The following is a 27,547-nucleotide window of genomic DNA, read 5'->3' as shown; positions in this document are numbered from 1 at the left end:
AAAAAAAAAAAAAAAAAAAAAAAAAAAAAAGTAAAAGTGCTCTTCTCCCCGGCTGGTTTTGATTTGTTTGCAATCAGGGGCAGAATGCAGTCCCTGTTGTTTCATTTCAGATGTGCTCTGGAGATCGGCACACCCTGCACCCCGGCGGTGCTCATGAATCAGGGATGACCTAAGTTTTCATCACCCAAATTTGCCCTGGCTGGTCTGAGCTTTTTTGTTCCATCTTTCCCATCATCAGAAGGGTCAGAAGCTGAAAGGGCACCAAGGTCAAGTGATGTGCTTCCAAGGGAAAGACCCCCCCACCCTGATATCCCAGGATTTATGTTTGAGTCTCAGTATTTATGCTGGGTGCCAGGAGAGAGGAGAGGAGTCCATGGAGCACAGCGGGAGCTGCTTGTGACTCCCCTCTCCAGGACACCCCACCTGGGTGACATCAAGCTCACATTTCCAACCTCAGCAGGGTCTGGGAGCCATCTGATGGCACAAAGAGCATTTACCCAGGAAACAGAGAAAGTTAACCAAAAATGCATCCCTCGGCTGGATTTTTCTCGCTTTCTCCAGAAAAACAACCAAAAAAAAAAAGTGAGTAAATATCATCAGCTAGGAAAAAAATGCTGATGACTGGAAGTGAAATTTGCCATTGAAAGTGGAAAATAAATGTGGTGCACTCAGAAGCATCTAGACTTAGAGGCTGAGTCACTTTTATGCTAATACATCCTCACCGCCTCCCCAGTGATGTGAAAAATGGTCTTATTTATTGTAATTGATGTTTATGCTAAAAGCACTTCCATATCCTCTATATACATACACAGTTACTCAGAAAGAAAATTTATTTTTTCTCTCTTTTTTTTTTGTTTTGTTTTCTATAAATTCTTCCTTGTTTTCTCTCTTGAAGGTGTGGTTTTCATGCAAAGCAAGCAGCAATATGTGCTCAGGTGTGTAAAGACAGAGGTTGGCTCACACAGGGACCACACTTCCATCACATCACCCTTGTCCCTGGTCACCCGGGGCTGGTGATGTGGCACCAATTGACTCTCACTGATGAGGTGCACAATTTCATTTTTCATGTCTTTATCCTCCTCCTTAATGACTCTGAGCTGAAAGTGGCTCCAGTTGCTGGAGGGCTCTGATCTAAGAGAGTTGCAGCTCAATAGAGGCCCAAAATGCAGCACTCAGCTGCAGAAAAATCAGCTCCAAAGGAAATAAATAAAAATCTGTCAGCTGTTCTGATCTCTGGGAGGGTTGGCTGTGAGCATCAGAGCTCACTGATCCTGATCTCTCCCAAAGTTTTGTGTCTCTCAGCTGTGGCTCAGGTCTTTAATTAGGAGGTTTGAGGCACACCAGCACCTTTCCTTTTCTCTCTACCTCCTTTCAAAACCTTGCTGGTGCTCAGATTGCTCTCCATTCATGCAGGGATTGGGAAAATCTCCCACTCCCAAATTTCTTCCCCAGCATCCAATTTATCTCTCACCTCCACAATAAGCAAGATCTGCTCCAGGCCACCATCCCTCCTCCACTCCTCCACTAACAACCTAGAAATCATTAAAATGTTTTCATGATTTGGGGTCTCCTTGCATCCAGAACTCCACGAGCACCTTGGCTCTTGCCCTGGCACTGAGGTGGAGTGAGGCCAGAGGACAAAGCAGAGCCAAGGATTGTAAAGAGATCTTGTATTTCCTGGCACTGAAGGACCTGCTGGAGAGCTGATGTGACATGGACATCCCAAAACCCCACCAGACTAAACCAGAGACACCCTGGAGGGGCCAGTTCCCTGACAGGTACATGAGAGGGAATTCAACATTTTGATTGCATCCCACACAGAACCACGGAATGTCTCCACTTGGAAGGGATCCAGGAGGATCATCGAGTCCAGCTCCCTGCCCAAAGCCATCAGTGAAGAAAGCTGAATAATCACATGTGAAGGGACAAAATTGAGAGCAGATTCACCAGAAACTGCCTATGTCAGGAAAAAAAAATCCAGCAAAGAATATCTTTGCTCTTCCATGAATGATTCAAACTATGCAGAGAAGCTGCCAAATGTTTCATATGGCTGATGCTACCAGGGGTTTTGACTGCCTGGAAAAGGGCCAGTGCTGTGATCAAGCATCTAAAGCTTGTGTTTGGTCAGAGCAGCAGCACTTGTGGCTCTCAAAAGCAAACAGCCACCACCCCATGTCCCCCTGGCATTTTGAGATGACAGCCACTGGCAGGAAGGGATGTGAAATCAAAAAAAGAAAAATACTATTGTTTAACAATGGAAGCAGAGGAGCAGGGACTGTCATTCCATGGACCAGGAGGTGCTGCATTGTGGCAAGCACATTTCTCTCCCTCTCAGGATTTTTCATAGAGGTGCACAGAGAGAAATGAAAGAGAAAACAATTTCTATTTCTGCTCCTTGTTTTTCCTATGTGGAATGTGTTTGGAGGATTGTTTACTTGGGGTGAATGCTTGGTTGGATTCTGGTGAGGATTGTTTGAGCTGATGGCCAATCCAACCCACCTAGGGCTGGGCTCTCAGAGAGGGGTACGAGTTGTGTTAGACTCAGAGAAAGTAGTATGTAGTTTTAGTAACCTCCTTTTATATAACATATTAATGTATTTTAGCATAGTTATAATAAAGAAATAATTCAGCCTTCTGAATTGAGTCAGACATTGTAATTTCTTCCCATTGGGTTTGCCTGCATTTACAAAACTGCATTACTGGAAGTAGTTAAAGGCAGCTTGTGGAAAAAGAGAAGCTTTTTAAACAGGCAGATAGTGGTAGGACAACAGGGATGGTTTAAAAGTAAAAGAGGAGAGAATTACATTAGATATTAAGAAAAAAATGTTCCCTGTGAGGCTTGTGAGGTCCTGGCACAGGGTGCCCAGAGAAGCTGTGGCTGGCCCTGCATCCCTGGAAATGCCCAAGGCCAGGCTGGACAGGGTTTGGAGCAACCTGGGCTAGTAGAAGATGTTCCTGCCCAAGGCAGGGGGTGGAATGAGATGAGATTTAAGATCTCTTCCAACCCAAGCATTGCATGATTACAGAATTCTCTGGGTCACTGGTGGCCTTGGCAAGGCTGGGTCGGTGGTTGGGCTGATGATCTGAGAGGTCTTTTCCCAGCTGAATGATTCTCCCTTGGTGGCACTGCAGGAAGACAGCTCAGGCTCCCTGCTGTGCTTGCTGGCCAGGTAACCTAACCCCAGGCTCTGGTTTCCTTTTGGATCTTCAGGAAAACAAGTCCCAGCACTCCTGTGATCTGCTCCATCCCAAGACATCCATCAGCCTGAATTATTCCATGTTCTTTTGCAAATTAACCCCTCACTCGTGGTGCAGGCAGTTCAAGTGTTTTCCAGTCTCCCCATGGCTCAGTTGTCTCAAGGCTCTGGATCCCAGTTGCCAAAAGCTGAGTGACCCTGATGTCACTTTTTTGAGGACAACACATTGATTTTTATGAGAGGGTGCCGTCAGTATTAGGCAGCACTCAGTATTCATAAACTGCTCTGGTTTTTTTTGCTTTCATGACTGCAGTTACAGAGGAAAAAGAGGCTTGTGTTGAGCTGTGATGCAGAGGTGCCACTCTCCACAGAGGTCAGATGTGAACTCTGGCCAGCTCAGGATTTTCTTGGTTTCTCCTCCGTGTTAATTTGCATTTTATCAGTCCCTGATTCCCTCTGCTCTGGTGATGCTGCTTCCCCAGGCTTGTTTATGTGTCTCTGAGGTTCCTCCTTGCTTTCCTACCCAAATTAACTCTAGGTCATCAGGAGGCTCATTGACCTCTATTTTCCAGCCATGGATCAGCCATTTACCAGCACAGCACACCTGAGACTGACCCCTGAGCTGGGACCTTCTGCCACAAGTGACCATTTCATTCTCCATTTCCCTTCTCCCAGGACACCTTAAACAACCACAATAGTTTCCCACTCACCCTTTGGCCTTTTTCTCCCCTGGGAAGCTCTTTAGACCTTCTTAAAGACCTCCTGGGCATCCAAAGGCACGATGTCCTCCAAGTCTCCCCCATCCACCCCTTTCCTGATGCAGTCCTTGAGTCCTAATCCCTCTGTGAGACCTCTCTCCTCTGCTCTGTTGGGTCTGTGCTCTCCTGTTGCGAGATGTCTCCCTGAAACCTCCTTATCCTGGTTTTAAATACCATTTCAAACTAATTTCCTCAGAATATGTTTAAAGAGGGATGCCAATCTCTCTCAATTCCCAATCTCATCTCAAAGCTTTTTGATTATAAATGCAGCATTCCTCATATCCCAGTCCTTCCTTCCTTTTCTTAGCAAGCTGATCAAGTCCTGCCAAAACAGCTTCAAAATCTGCCCAGGTAATCTGGACCCCAAGGAGAGCGGTGGGACTTTTTGTGCTGGAGAAGCTGAGGCTCCAGGGAGAATTCAGACCCCTTCCAGTGCCTGAGGGGCTCCAAAAGGGCTGGAGAGGGACTGGGGACAAGGGATGGGGGGACAGGACACAGGGAATGGCTTCCACTGCCAGAGGGCAGGGATGGATGGGAGATTGGGAAGGAATTATTCCCTGGCACAGGGTGCCCAGAGAAGCTGTGGCTGCCCCTGGATCCCTGGAAGTGCCCAAGGCCAGGCTGGACAGGGTTGGAGCCACCTGGGCTGGTGGAAAATGTCCCTGCCATGGCACGGGATGGGACTTGATGGGCTTTAAAGTCCTTTCCAGCCCAAGCCCTTCTGTGATTCAGTGAAAATTTCTCGCTGAAATGTGGAGCAAGAACAGTGAAAAATTGCATTTCTTCCTGGTGGCATTTCCATCCAGCAGCTGATGTGACTGCCATTGTCTCCAGAGCCCCTGCCTCTGGAGAGCTCTCTTCCAAAAACCCATCCAAATTGAGAGGGAAATTCAAATTAAATTACCGTGTCATTTGCTCTCTCTCCCCTCACCCACAGAGGAACTCCCACCTGTGTTCCCTGCGAGGACAGGGAGAGTGGATTGGCACATCCACGGTGACCCAAATCCTCCAGGACAAGGAAACCTTTCCCAGCCCAGGCTGACTGGAGGGGAGTCGAGAAGAACGTGAAGTGATTTATTAAAAAATATGGATATTGATCTAGTACTGATATCCAATTGTGACAGACAAAAACTCCCTAAAAATCTTGAGTTGAAGAGAGCTCTGGGAGTGATATGTTTGTAATTTATCTATTTATATATTGGTATATTTGTATATTTTAATATATAATTTATATGTAGTTATATTTTATTATATATATATTATGTATAATTTATTTATATTATATGTTTTAGTATTTGTATTTATATATTTATATATTTTTATATTTTAATATTTTATATATTTTTATATATTTATATATTTCGATTTTAATATACTTATTTTATATACTTATATTTATATAGCTTTTTATGTACTTATTTTATATATATATTTATATAGCTTTTTATATACTTATTTTATACATTTATATTTATATAGCTTTTTATATAAATATATTTATCTTATAAATTTATTTTTATATTTAAATATTTATCTATTTTTATATTTATCTATAATATAGATATATTTTTAATATGTGTGGGCATAATAATCTTATATTAAAATTTATTTATTCTATAGAAATTTTACATCAAATTCTACATATGAGCCTTAAAATGTGTCTATATTTTAGATCAAAATATATTTCTACATTAAAAATAGATAAAGAGTATGAGTGTATATATACATTAGGAGTGTATTTATATATTTTTATATATTCTATAAAAATTTTACATCAAATTCTACATATAATACATATATGTATGTATATGTTTGGGTATATAATAATCTTATATTAAAATTTTATTCTATAGAATTTTTACATCAAATTCTACATATGACCCTTAAAATGTGTCTATATTTTAGATCAAAATATATTTCTACATTAAAAATAAAGAATATGAGTATATATATACATTAGGAGTATATTTATATATGTGTTTATGTATTTTTAATAGATTCGTAACATTTCACATTAATTTCTAGATATAATGCATATATCTATGTATATGTTGGGGTATATAATAATCTTACATTAAAATTTTATTCTATAGAAATTTGACATTGAATTCTACATATGATCTTTAAAATGTGTCTATATTTAGATCAAAATATATTTCTACATGAAAAATAGATAGAGAGTATGAGTGTATATATACATTAGGAGTGTATTTATATATATATATGTATTTTTCATATATTCTAAAAAAAGTTTACATCAAATTCTACATATAATACATATATGTATATATATGTGTGTGTATATAATAATCTTATATTAAATTTTTATTCCATAGATATTTTACATAGAATTCTACATATGATCCTTAAAATGTGTCTGTATTTTAGATCAAAATATATTTCTACATTAAAAATAAAGGATATGAGTGTAGATATACATTAGGAGTGTATTTATATGTATGTTTATATATTTTTAATATATTCTATAAAAATTTTACATCAAATCCTACATATAATACATGTATATATATATGTGTGTGTACAATAATCTTATACTAAAATTTTATTCTATAGAAATTTTACATCAAATTCTACGTATGATCCTTAAAATGTGTCTATGTTTTAGATCAAAATACATTTCTACATTAAAAACTGATAAAGAATATTAGTGTATATATACATTAGGAGTGGATTTAGATATATGGACGTGTGAGGGAGGTTCAGATATGCCCAAGTGAGCAAGGAAGGGGAAGCAATGGGCCAGGTGAGAGAAGGTGGCAGGGAAGTGTCAGAATCCGAGGTATTGATGATTCCCAGATTGTAGAAAGTCTCTGTCTTTCTGCCCCGCTGCCAAAGCAGAAGCCATAATTGGTCTGTGCTGGTTTCCAGGTTGTTTATTCTGTTTCTCTCTCACATGTTCTGCTGCCCTGCCCAGCTCTGTCCTGCAGGGCAGCGTGTGGGGCTCTGCCCTCAGTGGGATGTTACAAACATTAAATACCAGAAACTCCCTGGGCTGGATTTACAATAACGTGCCAATATCTGTCACCCACGTTGGACAGTGTGTCCCCAGCCTGAACCAACAGAAAAATGCCAACACCACAGTGAGACATGGAGGGCATGAAGAAGGAGAAAAAGGACAAGACACACCCAATTTCCTCCATCTTGTCCCCTTTGAACCCCTCATCTAGAATCCTAAAATTTTACTTTTGCACCCGTGCCACACTTAATTATTACTTATATCAAACACTCAGAGCTGGTAATTCATCCCGTAAGATTGAAAACTCTTTTCCATGGCCAGAGATCACAGCCAGTGTCTCTGGGGGCTCTGTCCAGGGGGGTTCCTGACCCCTGCCAGGGTCCCAGGGCAGCCAGAGGGAAGCTCTGGATTCCCACAGGGAAGGACTGGATGGAGTCTGGAGAAGAGGACACTGAGGGGACACTCACTGGGGTCTGCAGCCACTCCTGAGGGACAGTGCAGGGACAGCTCTGATCTCTGCTCTGTGACAGTGACAGTGACAGAACCCAAGGGAATGGCATGAAGCTCTCCCAGGAAAGGTTTAGGTTGGATTTTAGGAAAAGGTTCTTCTCTCAGAGGGTTCTGGGTACTGCCCAGGGAATGGGCACAGCCCCGAGGCTGCCAGAGCTCCAGGAGAGTTTGGACAACACTCCCAGGGACAGGGTGGGATTGCTGGGGTGTCTGTGCAGGGCCAGGAGTTGGACTGGATGATCCTTGTGTGTCCCAGCTCAGGGTATTCCATGATTCCTGCCTTTTGCAGGAATTTTTTGCTCCTACCACACGGGAGCACAATGGTTGTCATCACAAAAATTCAACCCAGTGGCCCGGGGAACAGGAGTGGGACCAGGAGCAAGCAGAGATTGCTACTTGTATTTATGAGCACAAGCACATCCAGGTGTCACCAAGATGCTCTGAACATCCCCAGGTCAGGAAGGAAGCATCCATTTGGATTTTGAAGCAGGAAGGAAGCATCCCTTGGGACTTTGAAGCGAGTTACCTGCAAGCAAGGACATTCAGGGCTGCAAATGAAGCGAGGCAGGGCAAGGAAGGGAAGATTTGCTTTGCTGTTCCTCTGCCAGAGTTTCCTGGAGATTTGCAGCCCTCAGCTGGTGACTTGGAGCACAGCCCCGCTGTATATCCCTGTTCCCATCTCCTGGCTAAGCCAGCATCTGCACCCATCCACATCACCCACAACAGCCAAAAAATCCTCCCCCGAGTATCCCAAATCCCCTCCCAGTTCCTGGCATCTACCAGCTCAGCCCTCACCCCCTGCCCAGCCAAACATGACATATTTAGCTCCACTATTTTTATATTTTTAATTTCTCTCCTTATAAATCAACTTTTCCAGCCCCTGCCTCTGCTGCTCTCTTTTCTCTTGGCAGTGCTCAGTTGCCAAATGCCTAACAAATGACCCTCAGGCAGCCACCCTGGCCAGGGCCACACTGCCCATGAGAAAATAAACACTGTTCCTTCTTCTCCAAGCATAATTCCCCCTTTTTGTTCTTTTTTTTTTCCTTTTTTTTGCTCTTCTCCCACTCATGTCACTCATCTTCCAGGCACTCACAGCAAACCACCCGCTGTGAACCCACCAGGATAACCTGGGTTGGGAAATCTCTCCCTGTGCTTCACAAAAGGATTTTGGAGGGGATTTTGCATTGGATCAGGTTGTAGCTGCTGCCAGAATCCTTGGTTTGGAGAAGTTTCACACCAGTTTCTTGCCCCCTGTGGTTTGTCCAGTGGAAGGTTGTTGAGTCAACTTCTTTTTGCTGGGGTAGGGACTAAACGTGCGAGACGGTATTTGTTGTTTGGACTCAAATATTTATTAGTTCTTATCTCTGTTACAGTCTCACAAACACTGAGTTCTGCAGCCCTTCACTCTAACAAACTAAAAATGGAGCCCCATCACTTTCTCTACAAGGCCTTTTAAGGATAAACTGTCCAATTAAGAAATGACACCTAAATTATTTTAACCCAATAACCAACCACCCGTGCCCACAATGTGGACTTTTTTATCCAATTACACAAAACCACCCAAACCCATGGAGAAGAAGGTGAAGAAGAAGGCCTTAAAACCTCCATTTTGCTTTAGATATATATTACTATATTCTAAAACCTTGAACTTTAAGTTTTCCACCCTGTGATATTGCACACTTCTATCCAAACTCCACACCAACAGTCCCAGTTCTATCATTCCATTTTGGAAGCTTCTCCACAGCCTCAGGTCAATGCAGTGTTCACCTGGGGGTCAGTGCCTGTCAGCACAGAAAATCTCAAATTCTCAATAACCAGGGTTCCAACAGAAGATGTCCCTGCCTATGGCAGGAACAAGATGAGCCCTAAGGTCCTTCCCAACTCAAAACATTCCATGACTCTACACCCCTAAAACTCAGAGAAACCCTCCATATCCACCACATCACAGCTGGACCCTCACACAGGACCTGATTTATCAGTTATTTCTTCAAAGGGACACCCAAATTCCCTGGGGGATGGGAGGCTCCTGAGCCAGCAACATTCCCAACACACCAAGCCCTGGGTGACACAGGAGGGCTGCAAGGTGGCCAAAGCCTCACACACATGGGCTCTGAGAGGTGGGAAATCATCCAGCTTCTTCCATCCACCTTCCACAGCTCCTGCCAACCCTCCAGGGATTTCTCAGGCACTCTGGAGAGCCCACTGATAAAGGATAATAAAAACAGAGCCCACTGATAAAGGATGATATCTGTGCTCACCCCTCGGGGCTCCCACTGCTCTTCCTTCACATCCTCGTGTGTCACTTCACAGGTATTTCCTGGGAAGTGTCCGATTCTTTCTACTTTTAGAGAATATCTAATTTTAGAGACTATTGTGCCACGAGATGGCAGCACAAAATCACCTTTCCCGGGGTGTGCTCAGCTTGCAGAAGATGCTCCGGACCCTGTTCCACCGAGAACTCCGTGGTCTCACCTCAGGGGCCACTCCAGGAGGAGAAAATATCCAACCCTTCCAAGTGCAGAGCCAGAACCCAGCTTTTCCATCCCTTTACCCACCTGCACTCATTGCCAGCACTGCTGTTCCACTGAGCTTGTCTCAGAATCTCCCCGTCTCCTTTTCTGCTCCTTTTCTGGGGCTGTGTTTGCAAATAAATCAGCACAGGGGAGTTCCCTGGGCACTAAACCCCATCCTTTATTCTATTTTATAATCAGAATCCTCTGGAAAAACCTAGCTGGTGCCCATTCTCACAGTTCAGAGCCCAGTATGGATCCTGGGACAATCCTGTCAGGGGAAAAGGGCTGAACTCTGCAAATATCCACAGCCCTGTGCCAGAAAATCCTGCTGGAGACTTTAAATGTGCTGCTGCAGAGTTTGGATGGTCCCCTCAGTGCATGGACAACCACAACCAGGCTGGATGAGAGTTTAGAGCTCTTTTCCAACCTTAATTCCGTGATTCTGGGACTGGCCACACGGTGACACTAACGAGGGTCTCTGCTCACCGCGGATTTGGGCAAGGGGAGGTGTGAAGGCAGAAGCCAGGACCTGCCCTGTAATTCCACCACTCTCCTGGTGCAATGGGGGCTCTGAGCATCCACTTCAGCTTTTGTAAAAAAAAATTCTTTTTTAAAGCATTTTTTTTGCTACGAGTTCAAGCAGCAGAACTACAGAATCGTTTAGGTTGGGAGATTCTGAGACATTGAGTTGAACCATTCCTCCCACAAGTGGCACCACGTCCCCAGGTGCCACATCCACGTGGCTTTGAAGTCCCTCCAGGGACAGGGACACCACCACTGCCCTGGGCAGCTGTGCCAGGGCTGGACAACCCTTTGCATGAAGAAATTTTTCTTAATAATTTTCTTAATGAAATTTTGTGGCTGATTTTTCCTGGCTCACCCAGGAAAAGGACAGCCGGGGACAGCCATGCCCATTTCTCCATGGCACCATCACCCAGGGGAGTTTGGAGCCCCACCTCTGCCAGCACCTTGTTCTTCCCACCTGCTGTCCTTCCCAGCCAGGAGGAGCAATCCCTAATTAATTCAGAGTCATTAGGTGCCTCTTACCTTCCCAGCACCCTCATCTTCCTTCCACCAAGCTTCATCACTGAGCTCTTGGAACAAACATGCCACAGGTCTTGAAGGGAGAGCAGAGTGGAGGGTCACAGAGCTCTGTGGTGACACCACCTCTCCTTGTCACATGCTCAGGGTGGCCTTTGCTGCTAATTTTAAACACCTCTTAGCAAACAGCTGCTAAATTTAGTGTCTCTGGAACATGAGCATCGCTTTAAAGGCTGGATTGCTGGTGAGTGATGGCAGCAGAGGAGTGAGGGGGATTGGCCTGACTCAGAGCCCTGCTCAGCAAGGCCAGACACCATCATCATTCTGTCTGCACAGAGAGAAAAAGGAGCTCTGAAACTCTGACCACCAGCACAGCAGCTTTCTTCCCTTGGATGTCCCATGCTAAAGAAGCCACAGGAATCACAGACTCATTTAGATTGGAAAAGACATCCCAGGTCATCATGTCCAGCCTTTGACTGATCCCCACCTTGTCACCCAGACCAGGGCACTGATTGTTCCTTGAACACCTCCAGGGATGGGGACACCACCACCTCCCTGGGCAGCCCCTTCCAGTGTCTGACCACCCTTTCACTGAGGATTTCTTCCTAAATTTCTTCACAGAAGAGAAAAAGCAACTCCTTGTTTTTTCCTGTGTCACAGCCTGACATGCCCAAAGGATTTGGTTTTCTCCACAGGTTCCACTTTGCAACAGATCTGGCTGCTGGGAAATCACTCTGACTCCTTGAGGCTGAGCTCTGAGTGACTGAAGCTGCTTTACAGAGTTTTTATTTCTCTTCAATCAAGTGTGCTACATTCTCCTCCCGCAGCCCGACTCCTTCTCCAACTCAGTAACAGCATGAAAAGAGATAAAATGGGAGAAAAACAGCAATAAATTCAACATACCACCATCCTTCCCAGCCAGGAAGGCATCCCACCTCCACACCACAGCAGCACAGCTCAGCTGAGCTTGGAGAGAAGCAGACAGAGCTGGTGCCTCCTCTGCAGACATTTATCTTGGGATGCACTGACTCACCCTCTGGAGGGAGATTTTTCCCTCTCTCCGTCCCTTTTCCTCCCCTCTGTAACTCATTTATCAACACAACTCCCACCCCACACACACACAGAGGGAAGGGAGGCTTCACATGGGGCAGCAGATGCCAGAGCAGACACATCCCTCACTCCTCACATGCAGCTCTGGCCAGCAGCCAGCCAGATGGAGAAATGGAATGCAGGGAGATAAAGCAGTGGCTAAACGCCCATGGTCTTCACCCTGAAAACTTTTATTTTTGGAAACTGTTTAGATATCTTTAAACTATGCTGATGGCTACATTGTGTTCACTTGACTTTAAAGAAGAGCATGATTTATCTCTCTGAGGAAGTTAAAAAAAAAAAAAAAAAAAAAAGCTTTTTCTCATTCCTGAAGGCAATTTCCACATGATGCAGACAAACTCTTGGGAGTCACTAACATCTGGACTTAGTGACACACATCTGCACAGTCCAGGGGCTGCCTGAAGAAATTTGCATGAAGAAATTGGATGGGGGGAGTGCTCCTGTTACACTGGAGGACACACAAACAAAGCATAAGGCAACAAAACAATACCCTGAGCTGGGAGGGACCCAACAAGAATCATCAAATCCCACTCCTGATCCTGCACAGGGCATCCCAAGAATCCCACCCTGTGCTGAGAGCGTTGTCCAAACACTCCATGAGCTCTGGCAGCCTTGGGGCAGTGACCACACTGACCACAGTGCTGTCAGCTCTGCCCTAACCAGACCCTTTTTGGTCAGGATTGTATTGCTGGCAGAGGAAATCTCCACACAAACGCCATTTGTGTAATGTGTTTCTGACCTATTTTCAACCTGTTTTCCTTCTACTCTAAATTTTATAGGATGAGAAAAAATCCTATTTTTGTATTATTAAATAAAAGAGCTGGAAGTTACCAAGTGAAGTGTCCAGGAAGTACCACAGCACGCAGTCTTTTTATTACAACATTTATTTTAGTATAGAAGGCACTTACAATACAGAAAGAAAAAAGAAATAAAACCAACATGATAGGCACCAAAAGTGAAATTAGAATTAAAATGACAGAGAAACAGTTTACCAGACCAAAAGGAGCACCCTTCCCTGTTAACAATACAGCACGTGAAAATGAAGCTATTGATGACTAACATTTTTAACAATTAGGGCTTTTTATTTTTTATTTTTTTTTAATAGAAAAGATAAAAGGCTGTTCTACTGCAAACGAAATAAAACAGAACCCTTCCACACACCTGCAGGAGGATTTGGGAGGTGGTGGTGGTGGCCAGGCAGGGCTCCCTCAGGCTGGGCACTGCAGCAGGTCCTGGTACATCTCGATGAGCCGAGCAGCCTCCCTCTGCCCCGAGAGCACAGCACCGTGGGTGGTGGAGTAATACTTCCTGTGAGTGGCCTCCCCCGAAAACATCACCTGCATGGGCTGCAGGGCACAGCACAAGGGGCACAGATCAGCACAGCTTACAGCTGGGAGGCTAAAAGGACACAAACTTTCTGTGCCCTCCCACACAGGACGGTTTGGGTTGGAAAGGACCTGAAAGATCATCCAGTTCTACCCCCTGCCATGGGCAAGGACATTTCCTCTAGCCCAGCTGGCTCCAAGCCTCTCCAACCTTGACTTCCAGGGACCAGAGGTTTTAATCTGTTTTGGAGTGCTGGTTCTCAAAAGCCCCACAAGGTGCACCACAAAATCCCAGTTCCAAAAACCTGAACAAACCTGCATCTCCTCCCTTTGCTCCCCTAAATTACACTTCATCCTTTTAGGTATTAAGGGAATACTTCTGGACAGCAACTTCAGAAGAGTAACAGCCATGTCTCAAACCTTTCAGAAGAGTAACTTTTCAGAAGAGTAACAGCCATGTCTCAAACCTTTCAGAAGAGTAACTTTTCAGAAGAGTAACAGCCATGTCTCAAAACCCACAGGGTGAGACACAGCACTGTATCTCTCACACCAATAGTGAGGTGCTTGCTAGAACTGCAACTCAGATTTCAGGTAGGAATTTCTGGGAGGATCTCCCTGGGAACTATACAGAGAGATTCCTAAAGCTCCTACTATGTTTTCTTAAGTAGATTTCTGCGCTGAAGAGAATTATTTCAGGGCCAGGCTGTGGTGGAGGAAATGGACTGGGCAGCTGCTTGAAGGCTGCATTTTCATCAGCCTTTGGATGGACACATAGCCCTGAGTGATGGGGTGAGTTTGGCTTAATGTGAGCTCTGTAACCACCTCCATGTGTGCTCCAGCTCTCCTTGCTAAATTCAGAAAGCCACGGCAGTGCCTGGGGATAAAATTCATCGTCCCCTGCCAAGGACTGGGCCTCCCTCATCCTGTACTGCCAGCACAGAAAGATTTCCTAATATGCACCCCTGACACATTCAGACCTAGACATTAGCAGGGTCACAAAATAATAATATTTAAAACAAATTAGCACGTGCTTTCCTGAGGGATTCTGAACTGGACAATAGAGCTGATGGTCATTAAATGAACACATACACATGAGCAGCTCTTGATAAATTCAGGGAGAGATGAGGAAATCCCTGAGATGTTGGCATTCCAAACGTTAAAGAGGTAAAATCCTACACACATCATTTGTACATAGAGGCATCTCTTGTACCAAAAAACAATACACAAAAAAAAACCAGGGGGAAACAAACTATTGAAGGCCAAAACAGGGATTTTCTCTTTAAACCTCCCTCCCCAAAAACCTGCTGCCCAGTGTCCTGTCAGTTTTACTGCCCCAGGCCCCATCTGGGCCATACTCACAGGAGTTTTGGAGCTCTCAGCATAAGGCAGTGGTTTTGCCAGTTTCTCCACGTCAGCCCCACTAGACCCAACCTGGGTGTAGGAGTAGGATCCACGGAAGTAGGGATTGCTGCCCCAGGAGGACCGCAGGATCCGGCGAGGTTTCGGAATGTTTGGATTCCCTGGGTGGAAAGCGGAAGGCAAAAAGTCAGACCGTGTCCAAGAGGGAAGAGGGCAGTGCCTGATCAAGGTGTGGGTGACAGGGATCATCTTATTTATTCAGCATCCATCCTAGCAGATTCCTCTTTCATTATTGAGTTTTAACTCTTTATATAACAGAAATTGCTTCCCTTTTCATCTCAGCTGTTCCATTTTCCAGGGAGGTGGGAGAGTCCCACCTGGGTGGTGTCCAAGGAACAACACTTGGTAAGTGCCCTGGCCTGCTGGAAAAGGTGAGGAATTGGTCACAGGTTGCTACTTAAATGATTCTGTGATTTGTTTTGCAAAGGACCATTAACATGTTTAGGTTCCTAAAAGACTGGCGAGCTTCAGGGAGCCTTGGACACAACCTGGTTTGGAAATACAAAGCATCTTCTGGTCACATTTGCAGTGGGGGCCTGGTGGTAATCAAGCATGTGATTGATCTCACCAAAATTTAGCACTGGACACCAATTATTTAATTGGTTTAAGTCTAAATTGGATGTTTAGGGAACCTTGTGAGAGAGATGTGCCTCCAAAGAGGAAAGAAGACAAATCCTTTGTTATGTGGGGGCACTGAAAAACCTGTCAGAAAGTTCTCAAAACCAGTATTAACTCATTCCAACAGCTTCCCATATAGTTGTCCCCCAGATGAAGCAAAAATCCAGGAGACTCTATTTATTTAATGAACAAGGCATGGCAAGGAGGCTTTTGAGGCTGGAAGTAGGATTTCCACTGCTAAGAGGATGTAGGACCTAGAGGTGAAGAATGCACCCACGACAGGGTCATCAGCCTGTCCCCATCCCAAAGATGATGGAGAACACGAGATCCAGGACTGCAGCCCACCAGCTGGTGGCACAAGAGCCTCAGGTACAAGCAGGGAGAGTGACACTTTGGAGATCCTCTTGCTAGGCTGGTTTTGGACCATTCTCAGTGTCACTGCTTTTGTTGGAGTCCCCTGATCGTGTCTGGCATGGCAGGAGAGAACAGGGGGACATGGAGAATTCTAGTGGAGAGAAATTCCCTCTGCAGGAGGCAAGATCCATCCTTGAGGGAACATCAGATATCCAGGCAAGGTTCAGCTACTTGGGTTTATGTAAATCTTCCACAGCAAGGGAAATGGGACTGGATGATCATAAAGGCCCCTTCCAACCCAAACCATTCCTCATGGAAAGGGCTGTCCAGCCCTGGCACAGCTGCCCAGGACAGACGTGGAGTCACCACCCCCAGAGGGATTTAAAAGCCATGTGGCATCTGGGGACATGTGGCAGTGGTGGCCTTGGCAGTGCTGGAGGAATGGTTGGGATCAGTCTTAAGGAGTTTTTCCAACTTAAGTAATTCTGTGATTCCAGAAGATTGTCAGCACAAAAAGTAGGAGTTTTGAGATGTTCACATCCTATGCCTGCTTCAAACCTTGGCTCTGTGACAACTCAAGATGTTCAGCCTGCCATGAGACAACCCAAATTCCCCTACTTTCTTCATCCCAGTTTAGAGGGAGACACTCAAATGTAAACACTGGTTAGGCACTGCATTATTTACCTTTCATAAACTATTATTTAGCTGTGCCTTCAATTCCTTAAAATCAAGAGTAGGTCCTGGTTCAGCTTCTGCTTTCAGGAGTATCCTGTCAGCCACAGCTATGGAATAAAGGGCTGGAACAAACGCAGAGGATGACCTGCCCAGAGTACTCTGTGAACACTTTAAAACCAGTCCCCAGATCAAAATATGGCACAGACTAGCAAATAAATATATCCCACAAACAAAACACATCCTACAAAGCCATGTTGTTTCAGGAATAACAGCTTTACGTAACAAAAGCCTCTAAAACATGTTCCTGCAAGACTCTTCAAAGCAGAAATGCCTGGAAGTGGAAAGCCCAAGGGAGTCTGAGAACTGGGAGCTCTCAGATGTGACAAGGAAATAAGTTATCGTGTTTTATTTTTGAGGGCTGTGGGAAAGCCCAGGAGAACACACCACGGAAGCTGTCAGAGAACACTCCCCAAGCAGGGCCAAGGCAGCCACCCATCCCACTGCACAAAAACAGCACACGAGGGGTTTTCAAATAAAAGGAGTCTCTGCAGCTGCCTGGTGGAGCCTCTTCCACAGCTGGTGCATGTTTCCATATCCACATCCATTCCCATGAGCTCCTTCTGGAGTCTCCAGCACACCAGAACACGTTAGCAAGACCCAAGTGTCCACTGTGCAGCAACTGTGCCCCTGCACTCTTGCAATTCTGTACCTTTTCATGCAGGCAGCTGTTTCTAAGAGGAAAATCAGGAGACTCAGAGGGGGGTTTTGGCTGAAGGTCAGACAGGAGCATGTAGCACAAGCTCTGATTCTGAGCTGTTGCTTGAGGACAGGAACTACAAAGACTGAGAGCCACAGTCCTTTAAGGAACATGCTTCACTGGACTTTCTCATTCTGCTTTTAAACAGGGTAAACAGCCTTTGTCTACAGATAAAAGTAACAACACAGATGTGGAAACTTCTCAGTTTCCACCATCCAAAGAGAGATTAAATGGCTAAAGAAAGGATGTTTGCCTTCACTAAAACAGGAAGGCACATATCTTCATGCCACAGATTTCCACTTTTGAAGCTATGGAAGACGACTCCCCATGCCTCACACAATCCCATTTTTCTTCAGCTCCTGGGAGGTGTGGATACAGAGGTTTATTGGTTATGGAGCTGACTGAATTACCATAAAATCAACTCACCAATCTAAAATTAGGCACCCAAATTTATTTGCCTACCTGAGGGCAGAATGTAAGATTCCACCAAGGGAGATCTGTGGTACTGCCCCCACACCAGTGACTACAACCACCAGAATGGCTACCCCAGACACCCACACGGGACTGGGAGATGTGATGCAGAATCTAGAACAAATCTGTTCCCCTCCATAGAAATAGAGGACAGGGAGGAAAACTCAGGGCATCTCCAGCTGCAGCCTGCCAGGCTCCAGTGATCCCTTCAGGGAGCCTCTGGCTTCCTACTCTGGGAACTTATCCAACAAAGAAGGCAGAGCAAGGCTCCTAACTGCTCTGAGGTATTCAATTTAATCAGATTTGGAGGACACTGCTTTTCACCATCCAGTTATGAAAAGCAGTAATTGCTGATGGTTCTTGGGTTAGAACAATCTTCAGAGCTTTTCACAGCAAAGCCAGATAATCCCCAACGCCGACCTGAGAGGAAAATTCAAGGTCAATTCTCAGAGAGATTCTCAGTGTGAGCCTAAAAGAATGGATTTAACCTAAAACTGGTATAACATACTCTGAAGCCAAAGGAAAGACCACCACCAGCAAGAGACTGGGAAAACACAGTGAAAGATGGGAACCTAGCTGGAAATGCAAGAATTCTTTCTCAGAAGAATAAGAGCGTGGGGCATTTCATACCCAGAACATGAACGCCACAAAAGGCAAAGAGAACATTAAAAGGCTGAAAGTATCTGCTTCATTACTGAATAGAAGGCTCCCTCTATACTCAGTAGAGAAAAGCTGTTTCAGAAGATGTCACAGAGCAGCAGGTGACGTGTGGGAGATCTGAGCTGCCTTATGGAAGATCCAGGCTTTCCACGGAGGTCAGGATCCTGGCAGGACTAGGTTCCTGACTAGTTAGCTGACCTGTGTGAACTTGAGTGGTGGGAAAGGCTTTCAAAGCTGGGTTTGGTGGTGCTAACTGGACCAGAGGAGTGCAGCCGTGCTCAGAAGAGGCTGTAGGTGTATCATGGTCTAATCTCCTCTCACACTCCCCCTGGAACAGATCAGCAGGGAAGAAGGGAGGTGCAAGGAGAGCTGAGCACACTTCTGTTATTTCAGCCAGCCTGGCACCTGGCCCAGGTCAGCCCTGAGGTACTGCTCCTTCTGGGAACCTCTAGGGGAAACAGGAGCAAGGAAAACAGGATAAACCCAGCTCCCTCAGCCAGGGAATCCTGCAAGAGCTGCGAAAAGGTTTTTTACCAACGAGGGGACTGGGGGCAGAATGTGGAAGAGGCCATGTTGGGTAATGGGTGCTCCAAGAACAGGTTTTCCTCTCACAGTTTTGAGCAGCTGCAAGGCCACTTCTCAGCTGATGCACAAAATGCTCATTGCAGGGCAAGGCCCTGGTAAATGCAGTCTGGAATTCTCCAAGGAGAGATAACCTGGGATTAGCTGTGTGGAAGAGCCTGATGGACAGTGACCAGGTGCAGCATCAGCTGGAACAGCAACTGCAGCACAGACCCAGGGCCCAGAGCCACATATCTCCATGCTGGGAGGAGAAAAACATCCAACACACATAAACAGTAAATGTGAAAAAGCCCAAGAAGAAAGATGGAGAGCAAACTTCCACATGCCAAACTACAACAGACCCAAAGAGCCAAATTCCCACTGGATGAACTGAAGTGGGATTTGGTTGTTTTTTTGATTTTTTTTTAATAGGCCTTAAGCAAGAAAAGCTGCAACAAACAAGGTTGTACATTCAGCACTGCAACAACTTGGCCTGTGAGAGAAGAGCCTCTGCTTAGCTTGTGTTCCCTGCAGGGAAAAGATGGCACACGGGGACTGGTGTGACACAGCACATGGGGACACCCAACACCCCTGAACACCAACAGCTCAGGAGGCACAGCTGAAACAAGGATGCAGGCTTGGGCACCGAAACAGAGCTTTTCAATCCAGCGCCTCTACCCTACAGCTCCTGCAGAGAGTGGTAAAACCTCTTTTGGCTGTAGTCAGTTATGCAGAAGTCCTCAGATTCCAGGGCCCTTTCAGGAAAAAAGTTCTTCACCCAGAGGTGCTGGAAGAGGCTCCCCAAGGAATGGTCACAGCACCAAGCCTGACTGAGCTCAGGAAGCATTTGGACAATGCTCTGAGGCACAAAGGGATTGTTGGAGTGTCCTGGGCAGGGCCAGCAGCTGGACACCATGATCCTGATGAGCCCCTTCCAACTGAGGATATTCTGTGATTCTGTGACTCTGGATCTCCATGTTGTTGTTAGCAAATGGTCAGTAAGGACAGGGGAAAGCTGCACGTGTGAAGGCAAATTTCTCCAGTTAGCTGGAGCTCCATGGACAGGAGGTAAGGTTGGAAACCCACTGAGTGCTGAGATTGGGCTAACACAAGCTAGCAGGAAGATATAAATCATTTAATCACAGAAGCCATCTCTAAAATAGCATAAACTACATCTAATCTTGGAGGATGCTCCTCTTATAACTGCATGTAGTTCTGTAAAAATTCAAATCCCTTATTTCAAAATTTTAAGTCCACGACTATTTCTTTCAGTGTTACAACCTTACACCTGCACTTGCACAGTGTCGCCCATCAGAAGACGTCAAAGACTCTCAAATACAAAAATTCCTTTTCCTGGGAAGGTGTGTGACCTCTAGAGAAGTGACTGTGGACAAGCTGAAGCCCAGCATCCAAGTATTATTGCTTTAAGTGGTTTCATTTGGATTTTTTCAGTGTAATACACCTAAGATTTGCATTGGTCCAACTGCTGCCCTTAAAGTGATGTGTGATCACAAAACATGAAATCTGTGAAGTCCAGGAAGGTTTCAGTGACGCACCCAGAAAATGGGAACTCCCAAGATCAATGAATTGTTTGAAATTTGGGTCTTTGAGATTATTTCCATCGATCTGATACTCAATGGAAGCCAGATTCAACCACACCTCAGCTGATCTAAACAGGTTCAATTTCTGAAGGGGCTGTGCTGCTCTCCACAGCTGAGATCAGCCCTCAGAGCCTGACAGCTCCAGCTGCTGAAGAGTTATTTGTGATTCAATAAAGCAGAGGATGTGGAATCCTCCAGCACTTCTGCCCATCACTTCCTGAGCCGGTTTATCAGCCCCTCTGTATAAATAGCTCCCAGGCACACCCAAGCAGGAGCTATGCTGGAAGCACACACACATTTCAAAGGGACACAAAATGCCCAAGAACTAAAAATTACTTTAAAGCATTTCCTTCCTCGTGGTTATTTGATTCCCCAGCCCCACGCTCCCTCTCCCACCAGAGCACGGCTGACCTGTAAATTTACGCAGCATTTCGGTGCAGGTTTCTGCCACAGTTTCATCATCACACTTCTCCATAATCAAAGCCTCTTCTCCACAGATCCAGCCACTGAGGACATGGCCGTACCTCTCGGGTGGGTACAGCACATCAAAGCTGCAGATCTTCTTGTACCACAGCTCCTCAGGATAAGTCAGGCTCTCGCTCTCCGCCTCGTCCTCCCAGACAAACTGGATGCTGTTGCACTCAGAGCTCCAGAAAGGTTCTTCAAACTCCAGGAAGATCTTGTCAGTGGTATTGATTCCCAGTTTCTCAATGGCCATCACCTTCTCCTCAGGCAGGCGGGGGTGGAACAGGCTCTCATGGCGCTTCTTCAAGACTCCCAGGGACACGGTCACAATGACGTGGTCAGCTGGGATGAACTCACAGTCCTCGCACTCTACGAAGACATTGGAGCCCTTGTTCCCCTCAGGGAGGTCACTGTTGTGGTCAGCCACCCTCTCAATCTCCTTGCTGACCGACTGGTTCCAGTGGATGCACTTGACCGGCTTGCGGAGCTGAATGACAGACTTGGGAATGGAGCGGGCCAGAATCTCCACGATTTTAATGAAACCACTAGGAATGACGTGATGAGCCCCAGGGATTTCGGTCCATTCCCCAAATTCACTCAGCGAGACTTCATCCATGCTGTGGGAGCTGCTCTCACAACTCTCTACCTAAGGAAAAGCAACACAAAAGCAACATTGCCACAGAGCAACTCCTTTAGACACAGCACAGCTCTGCAAGGGCACAGAGGAGCTGCATGAGATGGGAGTGCTGAATTCCACTCTGAAACCAGAGTAGTTTTGCTAGTAAAGAAGTGCTTGGCCATAGGATCTGAACAAAAATCAACCCTCAGCCTTTCTTGCAACCAGAGAAACCATTTTGTCACGGTAAAGAGTTGGAGATGCATCATCCAGAGTGCAGAGAGCAGAGGGTTGGAGCCCCTCTGATCTGAAGACAAACTGAGAGCTGGGGCTGTCCAGCTGGAGAAGAGAAAGCTCTGGCAAGACCTCCTGACACCCTTCAGTAGCTAAAGGTGCTACAAAAGAGCTGCAGAGGGACTTTGGACAAGGCCATGGAGTGACAGGAGAAAGAATTACGGCTTTAAACTGATAGTCAAATTAAATTAGATATGAGGAATCAATTCTTCCTTGTGAGGGTGGTAAGGCCCAGCACAACTTGCCCCCAGAGAAGCTGTGGCTGCCACAGCCCTGGAAGTGTTTTCAAAGCCAGGTTGGACAGGACTTGGAGCAACCTGGGATAGTGGAAAGTGCCCTGCCCATGGCAGAGGATGGAACTGGATGGTCCTTCAGGTCCCTTCCAACCCAAACCATTCTGTGAACCTGTAATTCCACTATGTCTTTGCTTCTGCACAATTCTGGGTTAAAGTTCTGTTTTCTATCCTTTAAAACCCTCTGTAGTGGCCAGGGACCTGCTGCCTGGTGCTCCTACAGCAGAACCTGGAGCTGTGTTGATCAGATGCTCATTCCAATGCTAATAAACATTCCCACGAGGAGCCACAAAAAACTTCTGGCAGCTCTTTCTGCTGTCTGCAGCTTTCAGCATGCTGTCAAACAGTCAGCAATCAGCCAGCTAACAATCTGCCAGAGGTGAGAGGACCCTGCTCAGGAGGAACTGAAGGAGACGGGAAAGGGAAATGCCAAGATGTGAGCCACGTGTGTTTGATGTGATTACCAAAGCTTTAGATCCATTAACCTGCTGGTTAATGTTTGTAGGAGTATTAAGCATAGCTGTAGCTCCCAACAATCCCTGGAACAAAGGCAGGATGTTTGGCCTGTCTTGTGATAAGCTTCTAATGATAATCCTGATACACGGGACACAGTGATCCTAAAATCTTCACATCACCGGAGTCACAATCACTCGCACACTGTAATTCTCTAAGCATTTTAAGGAATATTACAATTCCTTGCCTTGTCCTTTGACCTATTTTCCAGACCTTTCCACACTTTAATGACTGTTCTTTGAAGCCTGACAAGCCTAGACAGTATCCCTGTGGAGCAGGCTGGTGCAGGGCAGGAATCTGTGCTGGGACAAAGCAAACGAGTCAGGGATGTACCAGCAGCTCCCAGGCTGCTCCTGTGCCTGCAGGGACCAAAGGTGCCTGCCCTGTCCTGGGCACTGCCTGATGACTCCAGTGGGGACTGTGCTGTAGTTCCACCCTACCCAAGCACTTCCCAGACCTCCCCCAGGGTCACACAGCACAAAACTCATGGCACACAGCAGGATCCTCATCCTGCCTGGATGCTCCAGCAGGACATCCCGCTCCTCATGATGAAGTTAAACACTGGTGGCTGTTTGACTCTTTCAACCATGAAGGCAAAACGTCAGGGGGGAAAAACAAGCAACTACCAAGACTCTAACCCAAGACAGGTTAATCCCCACTCTGTCATCTGATAGTCTTAAGTATGGAAGCTTTGTTGTTCTCAGGTATTTGCATGAGAAGAGATTTGCAAGACCTGCAGAAACAGCTCTGAACGTGGCAGACTGGAGCAAGCACAGGAAAAACCACCAGGAAACCCCGAGCTTTATCCAATGACTTAACCCTGTCTGCATGGATGCTACATAATAAATAACTGAGCTTGACATGGCAGCTGTGGAGACACCCTGTGATAAAAGGCTTTGGGTGAGGATGCTGAGGTATCAGGCTCAGGACACCAGGGTTCAAACTTCAGCTTTATCTCAAATCTCCTGTGAAGACTCTTTAGATCTTTATTCCTCTTTGGTTTAGCTTCCCACCTGAAAACAGTGAACACGTGACAAAGTGCTGCTTGCCTCTCCTGCCTCATGTCAGAAGCTTTTAAGTCATTCTAAGTGAAATAAAAATGACTGACACACTTTACTCGTGGAGTGCTTAATGCAGTGCCTCATCTCACAGAGAACTCATTTAGCCAAGGCACCAAGGAGATAAAAAGAACCATGGAAGCTGTGTGGAAAGCTGGCTTTATGCAATCTGTCTTGGGTTTCATTGCTCTACCTTCAAAATGCTTTCTGGGGATTTCTTCAGCAAATTACTAGCATCAAAGTTACATTTCTTTTGATCTCTGAGAGGTAAAAAACACTCAGGCAGGATCAGGGGGTGCAGGTGTAAGTCACAAGATAAGACATTACTAAAATAACCTGAAAATAGAGTAGCTTTAGGTGGCAAAAAAAATCTAAATCACACCAGAAAAACTAACAAGGTTTAGGAAAGCCTCTTCTATTAAGACAACTGGCGTTTTAAGGTAAGGGAAAAAAAAAAAAAAAAAAGAGTAAAGGCATTATTCCTTGCAGATCCACTGTCTTTGGATTTGCATCAGGAGAGAAAGTTGTCAACAGCAACACAAACTGCAAGAGGGCACAAAAAGCAATTTCCAGGGCTGGGCAGGGCTCAGCCAGGTGCCTGAGGCTGAGGATTCATTTGCACCCCAATGATGTGCACACCAACCTTCAGGTACTGCTGGATCATGGCCAGTTTCAGCCTCTTGACGGCCTCCGTGTCATCCGGGTCGGCCTTGACGCGTTTGCGCACGACGTCCCGCGTGAAAACGCCCACGCTGTTCTGGCTCTCGGCATTGACTGGTTTACCTCGTTGGAAGAACTCCTGAGTCAGGTTATAGACCTGCCAGAGACAGGACACAAGGATGGGATCCCCAGCAGGATGCTCCTTCACCTGTGCCAACCCAGAGCATTCGGATCAGCTCCTCCTCCCAGCACACCCCACGGTGATAAAAAGCACCGGCTCTTCTCCCGCCTCCGTGTCCCAGGTTTGAGAGCAGCCCTTCCACCCTCTCCATTATTTAGAAGGAATCCACCAGAGTGGGTGAATTCAGTTTCACAGCTGTTTTTCTCTTGTCCCATTTATGGGGACTTTTGAAGGATTTTTGTATGAGTTAGAGATGAGCTTTTTGAGTTTTTTAGATGATGTGATATATTTTTCTTATCTTCTACATCAACAGGAGAGGTGAGCTTGGCTCACATCTTTACTGCATGGTTTAGAAGGTCACAAGACCTCTAGCTTTAAGACCTTTTAAGGATTTATTGATTAATAAAACACTGTTAATAAGGATATTTATGTTTTTTAGTCAATCCTTAAATATTTTGTTTTATGGATTTATGCTACAGTGTAAGCTTTCTTAGTTAATTATATTATGATACATAAACCTATAGTAAAGTATTCTAAACTTCTTACTTATCATTGTAACTACTTCTATTTTTTCGATATCTTAAATTCTAAAACTCTGAACTTTCTTCTTTTTAGCTTAACATGTTTCTTCTTTAAATTATAAATCCACATTCTCACTTCTAGTATTTAAGTTTGGAAGCCTTCTCAAAGATCTCAGATAAAATCCTCTGTTTAATTCTAAGCTTTGGCTTATAGGCCTAAAGTTCTGAGAATTCTCTGCATTTTGGATTCCAACATCCCATGAAATCAGGAAGTGACAAACAGCAGAGGAATTCTGTATGCACACACATTTTACTTTTGCACAAGACAGGTAGAAATCCATGGAAAACATCTCTAGAGCCCCTCACCAGGAGCCAGAGTAAAAAACCCTTGTAACAAATTGTTCTTTTTTGAAGATATTCCTGGTGTTTTTTAACCCCAGTTTTCCATACAAGCTACGTAAAGGCAAGGAAACACCATCCACCTCAGCCCTCTGCTTGTGGTTGCCTGGAAAAACTTGTATTTCTATCTACAATATTGTCAGAAGAGCCTGCAATTGCATCAGGGATGTTCCTTTCTATGGAAAAAAAAAAAAAAAACAAAAAAAAAAACTTCAAGAGGAATCTTTTAATACAGGAAAGCTTTCAAAAGATGCCTCTCAGAAATGCAGCACATCCCATTAATGACTTGTTTGTCCAGAGTGTGTCCCCTACTCATTCACAACATGCCACAGGGTGAACAATAATCTTACAAGCACAGGGGATATCCCTGCTTGGGGTGTTTTTCCTGTCAAAGATGGCTTGATTACACCTTATGATCATTTTTCTGAGACAGATGATTTGGATATGTCGACAAGTTGAAGTCTACAGTAAATATCTGGTAGAAAGCTGGTAAAAACTGTGGCAACCTTGCCTTCCAAAAGCTCCTGGAGTTTTCCATTCCTTGCTGATAGGGCTAATCAACTATGGTTTATGTTCTTCCCACTCCAATTTTCCCCAAGAGCTTGATTTTATCTCAAGTTTTAAGAATAAAGTGAATTTGAGGAGGCAAAATAGAGGGAAGAAGAGGAAAGGGAGGAGGAGAAACACTTTGCAGTGGTAGGAGAGAGAGGAGGTCTGTGAGCAAATGGAGGAAGGTGAGTTGACAAGTAAGGGATGAGGAGGAAATTGAAGAAAATAAGTGAAAGGATGGAAAAAAAAAAAGGGGGGTGAAATAAACTATAAAAACAGAGAAGAAACAATCACAAGGAAAATGAGTGGGACTGGTAAAGATAGAAGAGAATTGCAGACACTGCCTGGGACACAGCCATTCCAAGGAGATTCTCAGACAAGAAAGGTGGGGCCCAACGTCCTGTATGAAACAAAGGCTTCCAGCAAAGGAAACTTTAGCAGTTCCAGCATCCCCTGGTTCTCAGGTCCCTGAGTTTCTGAGGCCACAAGCACTTGCAGCAGGTCCGGGCTGCACAGACCTTGCGTCAGCACAATCAGCTCGGCTTCCATAAGCTGATTGAGCTCTGTAAGCAGATAACAAACTCACAGGACAAGCAAAGCCCTGCTAAAACCCAGCCACCACTTGGCCCACAGGAGAAGTGAGCCTGACTATGGTTTTGTTAACCATTCTATTCTTCACTGCTCCACAGAGAGCAGGGCAGGAAGGCACAAATTCTCTGTGCTGTAACCATCCAGGAAAGCCTCTCCTGGAGGTGCCATCCCATTGATCAGACAGCAGGTAAATTTAATCCCATCAGGATTTCTTATTTCTCCTGTTATTTCCTTGCTTTTCAAGTTTAAAAAGCGTTTGGACAACACCCTCAGACACAAGGTGTGATTCTGGCAGTTTTCCTTTGCAGGCCCAAGAGCTGAACTTGATGATCCTCCTAAGTCACTTCCAACTCAGGATATTCTGATTCTTGGGGGTGCTGAACCATCCGAGGAAGAACAGGAGGCAAAGCTGTGGTAGGCAAGAAGCAAAAGGAGAAACAATAGCAGGTCCTGCATTGAGAGATATATGGTCAGAATAAATGAATGAAAAAGATGCTTTAAATGTATGTTTTAATGAGTATGAGCAGCAAACATCCTGTGTAAGAAGCTATGGAAGAGCTTCGCTAGGACACCTCATTTAAGGCAGATTTCCAATGAAGCAGGAGCAAAATTGTGCTGTCTGGAGTTGGAATTATCCAGGCTTTCCATCCCTAGATGGGGAAAGCACTGTCATTCCTATGGGACCATCCCTCGGGTCACTGGGAACAGGCAACTGTAGTATCTGAAAACCCATACTCCTCAAATCGTTTCAGCATTTCAGCAGCAGGGTTCCTGAGAGAGTAGAAATGGACTTTCCCTCAAAGATCCTGGGGAAAGGTAACAACAAGAATGACCCAAAAGATGCCGCTGATTTTCTAGTT

General features: G+C 45.3%; 1 protein-coding gene across 5 annotated transcripts in view; it reads right to left on the bottom strand.

Annotated features, from left to right (window-relative positions):
- SMOX (spermine oxidase) overlaps nucleotides 1-27,547 on the bottom strand; it is a 133,675-nt gene that overhangs the window by 68,875 nt on the left and 37,253 nt on the right. For 4 of the 5 annotated variants that reach the window (XM_085577477.1, XM_085577476.1, XM_021535757.4 and 1 more), the window contains exons 4-7: nucleotides 24,430-24,603; nucleotides 20,959-21,658; nucleotides 14,791-14,951; nucleotides 11,003-13,452 (exon numbers count right to left, since the gene is read on the bottom strand). In XM_085577477.1, coding sequence (XP_085433603.1) covers nucleotides 13,315-13,452; nucleotides 14,791-14,951; nucleotides 20,959-21,658; nucleotides 24,430-24,603 — 1,173 coding nt within the window. In that variant the 3' untranslated portion in view covers nucleotides 11,003-13,314. The remainder of the gene's footprint in view (nucleotides 1-11,002; nucleotides 13,453-14,790; nucleotides 14,952-20,958; nucleotides 21,659-24,429; nucleotides 24,604-27,547) is intronic. The other variant, XM_085577479.1, reaches the window with a different exon arrangement.

This window comes from Lonchura striata, chromosome 4 (genome assembly GCF_050655825.1).
Source record: "Lonchura striata isolate lonStrDom1 chromosome 4, ASM5065582v1, whole genome shotgun sequence".
NCBI classification, from domain to species: Eukaryota; Metazoa; Chordata; class Aves; order Passeriformes; family Estrildidae; genus Lonchura; species Lonchura striata.
This window is presented reverse-complemented; position numbering and strand designations above follow the sequence as displayed.